Source organism: Acanthisitta chloris, unplaced genomic scaffold (genome assembly GCF_000695815.1).
Source record: "Acanthisitta chloris isolate BGI_N310 unplaced genomic scaffold, ASM69581v1 scaffold7994, whole genome shotgun sequence".
NCBI classification, from domain to species: domain Eukaryota; kingdom Metazoa; phylum Chordata; class Aves; order Passeriformes; family Acanthisittidae; genus Acanthisitta; species Acanthisitta chloris.
In genome coordinates this window covers 112,936-117,698 of record NW_008670937.1, presented here as the reverse complement: position 1 = coordinate 117,698, position 4,763 = coordinate 112,936, and the positions used below count along the sequence as shown (strand labels likewise).

At 42.2% G+C, this 4,763-nt stretch overlaps 1 protein-coding gene across 1 annotated transcript in view; it reads left to right on the top strand.

The window, feature by feature from the left end:
- UNC80 (unc-80 homolog (C. elegans)) overlaps nucleotides 1–4,763 on the top strand; it is a gene marked incomplete at its 5' end in the record, with an annotated part of 127,435 nt that overhangs the window by 12,836 nt on the left and 109,836 nt on the right. Inside the window, 2 exons of the mRNA XM_009073891.1 lie at nucleotides 709–782; nucleotides 1,291–1,430. Of these exons, the coding sequence (XP_009072139.1) occupies nucleotides 709–782; nucleotides 1,291–1,430 (214 nt within the window). The remainder of the gene's footprint in view (nucleotides 1–708; nucleotides 783–1,290; nucleotides 1,431–4,763) is intronic.

Here is a 4,763-nt window from a genome sequence, read left to right as displayed (position 1 = left end):
GACAGAAATAGTGATTGGAATGAAGTCATTTATATGAAGGAAGATGCTACCCTAGCATCATTAGTCTCAAACTTGGACCAAAAAAATAATCCAATTTACTTATTTTTCCCTTCAAACAGCAAATTAAAAGAATCTAATGAAGAAGCTTTGCCATGTTTTGTTTGCAGTCAGTCTGATTCTAAGTCACATCTGCACAGCTTGCAACGTGACAGGAATTGTCGTCCTAGTCTGTGTAATGCCCTTGTTCTGCTACAGTATTGCTGATCAAACTTTCTGCATGACATCCATGTGTTTCCTGTGATGAAGGCATTTGGCAAATTGGAAATCACAATACACTCTGAGAGATGTAACATAGAAAAGGACCTCATGTATGTGCAAATAGAAGGACGAACTCCAAAATAAAAGGCACTAGTACACACAGGAAAACACTATTGGATGTCAAATGGATTTAGGATAAACTTTACATTCAAATTTAGTTTTAAAGAAATAGGGATTTTCAGTAGACAATGTTGTTGACAAACCAATGGAAAGAACTGTGCAAAAATTAAAACAGTCCTTTTTTCTTTTTATGGTTGTGGCTAATGCCTAGGAAGTCTGTAGCACAGAGATGCTGCTTTGGGGATGGTTTTATTTTCTGATTTATCCTTTCAGTGGTACATTATAATATGAGAGGTGTTTCCTGAAATGTCCTTTGGCTCTTTTTCTCAGCCAAGAGAAGTTCTCCCACCAACAATCAGAATGTGACCTGTGAATCCCCTAATCTGGACAGTGGACGTACCGAGGTGAGTTCTATGCTAAGGTTTGATAAGCTTGAATAAGGAGCTGAGGGAGGGGGGAGTCAGCAGAACTTACAGTTACCACCCTAAAGTATTCCATCTCCAGAAACCAGTTATTCACAGTTGTTCCTAAGGCTCCCAGCCTTGTTTGCAGTGGAACCAAAGGGTGTTTGGTATAAATGTCTGGATCTCCTTGGCCTTATGCTGTCTTACAGGACAGAAACCCAATCTTGCTTGTGGCAGGGAGGTTGGAACTATCTGTAAGGTCCCTTCCAACACAAACCCTTCTCTGATTCTATGATCTTAGGTATTTTCCTGGGCAAGAGTCCTGTCTTTTGTCTGTACAGTGCCTAATACTGAGCAGCTCCAGGCGTCATCAGTTTCTCCATGGTATTGCCATGGTATTATGGTGCAAGTAATGGTCATGTCTAAGCATAAATTGCAACTATAAAACTAACATGGGAGAGATTAAGAAGTTCATATACCTATTTTGTTTCATTCCAACTATCCAAAGGGACTGCAGGTGGTCTGTGAGACAACACAGCCTGATTCTGTACCTCCAAAGGCTGCTGTTTCTGCATGTCATCGTGGAAACTCCTTGGAAGGAAGCGTATCCTCCCAAACCTCTCAGGAGAGAGGTCCTGCACATCCCAGGTACAAAGCTCTTCAGGATTAAGTGAGGCTTATGTGACTCAATGGTGGAGGTCACGAAAGTCTTGTATCTTGAACCTGCTGTTGTCCGTACATGCTGAGGGTGCTGGATGTTTATCTCAAACTCTTAATTCAACAAATTTCAGTTCTGGGTTTTGAACAAGGTGGTAACACTTGATATTCAATGCCAGGTCCTTTGAAGAAACCTCTAGCTTGCCTATCGGGACAGTTTCTTTGGTCTTTTCTATTATGTTGGTTTCCTAGACACAACAAATAACCTGCAGGTTCAACCCTCCTAGGCTGAATTCAGCCCCAGGCAACTGGTATCTTTTCTGGCTTCCTTCTGATCAGATTTTCTTTGCTCCAAGCAAAGCATTTTTGTAAGCCTCTCATTGCCTTCATTATGCCTTCTCTGCATCCTGCTGCATAGCTTGCTTTAGACTACTGGCCTACAGGAAGAGCCTCACAAGAGAAGTACAGCCACTCAAAGAGCCTTCCAGCTTGCCCCGTGGTGCTCAGGCCATGGTTTTTCAGCATGGCACAGATAAACTCTTCTAGACTTGGGCACATAAAGGTCGAACCAGATTTTCACTAATGCTGGCCAGTTGTTAGTGCCATAAAGTAAAGGAAGCTTATGACTGTTTCAGGGGGTGTAGAGGCAGGGAATCCTAGCTATAATTTTAGGTGTCTATAGACTTAGGAGCATCATTTAAACTCCTACTGAAAATTTTGGATTCATTGTTTACCTCCTTTGGGAAATGCCATATCCAAAACACTTCAGTTTTAATAAATGGCTTCATTACAGTGACAGAAGAAAATGTAGGATGGAGTGGGTTTCTGGATATCATCTAGGAACAGCTCTGATTTCTCAAGAGGGGTTTGAGGCATCCTTTCACAAATGCAAGGGGCAAACTATTCTCTAAGGCTCTCAACCCATCAGGAGGCTTCCCTTGAGATTTTGTATCAAGCCTGTTGTCAGTTCTGGGTCTGTATTTAATTTGTATTAATGTGAGCCAGTAAAACTGAAGTTGGGGGGACAGAACTGCCATTTAGTGTGTGAACACTACTGCTCAGAGAGTGCACAGCTGTAAAAATAATAATAATAAGCAGCCTTTTACGAAGACAGAATCAGGTGATCAATTTGTCAAGCTGGGTCTGGTGGTTGCTATGGGGACGAAGCTTCAGACAGGCTTTGAAGAGAGCATCATTATGCCTCCTCATTTGCAGGTCTCATTGATCAGTTAAAACTGTACAGGGAGCTTTGGTTGCTAAGCAACAGACAACTGGGGAACAAATGTTGTTTACTCTGCTTACCAACAGCCGCAGTATTCCTTTGTCCTTGGCCAGGGGTGGAAGGAAGGCTGCCTTTCCACTCTCCCTGCAGTCACAGGCGACCAGCTGATTATATGAGCACTAGATTTCCCTCCAAATGAAGGACAGAGTTTAATTTCTGGTTCCTCAGACACTTCTTTAGCAAATGGCTTGTTCCTCTGATCCTGGCTAATTATCCCTTCTCCACTCAGTGAAATTCGCCGTGTACAGAGGATACAGTTTAACACTGAAGCAAATAGAGCCAGAGCCCTTTATCCGGCTGCTTTCTTGAACAGGCTGCCTGGGAAATAGACTTTGCAGGAAGGGTTTTAGTGACAAATATTTCATAAGGCGAACATGCCTTGCTCCAGGCTGTCATTCTTCAGGTTTGCCTGTGCTGCAGACAGGGGAGCATGGAAGACTGTTTAGACTCAAAGACACTGATCAAGGTCCTGCAAAGTGATCAGGGAGCAGTGCATCATCTTTCAAAATTGCTACTGAGGTGAAGGGGTTTATTTCCTTTGCTGGGATTCTTTGAGTATCTCAGCTATCTTATGTTTTTTACAGGCCATTTCCATGTGACACAATTTGGTCTGTGACAAAACCAGCCTTCACATTAGGATTATGAGGAAAATTTTATAGCATATTCCCATTTCTCATTGTTTTCTCCTTCCAGATTAGTTTTTCAGGTTTTTATTAGGCCTGTTTTAAAGTTATCAAATTTGCAGCATTTTAACCTGGAATACAGCACTAGGGGAGAAACTTTGAATCTATATATTGCATATAGTGTGACATATGCTGACACAGACAGGCTGGTCTGCAGTTGCCAAGTGCCTTCAAAATTGGCCTGTGGGGCTGGCAGCAAACCAGCCCCTGCAGGTTTGAGCTCTAGATCCATGCATTGCTCCGAGCCCAGCCTTGCCAGCTGCTCCATGTTTCCAAGCGTGGAATATGGAGCAGGCTTCATGTGATTCCAAGTGGTGTCAATGTTCACTGCACACTTTCTTCTCCTTTGCCAGTTCTATACCAGCCTCGGATGCGCAGGGCACTGATCCAGCAAAGCACTTAATGCATACACTTGAGCACTTAGAGCTCCCACTGGTCAGTATTGCTGCAGTTCCCTAATGCTTTATATTATGGCCTTGGACCCCTCTGGTTAGAATGTGGTGGTACCCAGCTGGAGATGACAGTGTCCTGCCAATGCTGTTTGCATGCTGTTTAGCAGAATCGATAATAAAAATGACTTTTAACAAAAAACAAACACAAACTCGATGTTTTCGTGATGATTCTCAAACGTTTGCGTGAAAGTGCAGTTGATTTTTATAGAATCCAAAAATTCCAGAAGCACTCAGGTCACAGAGGTGTGTTTCTAACAGACAGAGTGGAAACATCAAAATGTGTACTTCAGCAGTCAAAAAAATAGATCTCCAGGGTTCCTGCCCCACCCCCAGCATTTCACACCTTCTTTTGCCATGTGATTCTCATTCCTCCAACTCCCTTTCACTTGCTGCTTTTCTGACAGATTGTCTCCTAACAGCTAGTGACTGTACAGAGGGTAGATCAGGTCAGTTGTACTCTGCTGAGAGAGAAGTGGTATAAAAAAATTAAGAATAGAAAAGTTGGGGTATTTTATTGCAGTTAGATTGACTCTGAAAGTACATATGATCCCTTCAAAATCTGAAATCTCTGGATTCTCGTTTCTGACACTTACTAGAGACATCTTGCTTTTGTGTGTACTAACTCCTACAATACTTACGAAATTCCGTATTAAAACCCATCAGGAAATTACACCACCTGAAGGGCAGAAAAATTGTAATGAAGTCTTAAAATGGTCCTTTTCTCTAGTGCACCTTGGCAAAAAACGTCCATAATAGTAACTTCTACTTATATAAGAATGAGTTTACTTGGCTTAAAGGATTAACTAACTTAGCTGCCCTGCCTGCTTCTTCTTGAGTAAGGCCTGATACATGTGCAAATGTAAACCATTCCTAAATATGCATTAGTAGTATCTGAACCTCAAGGGTT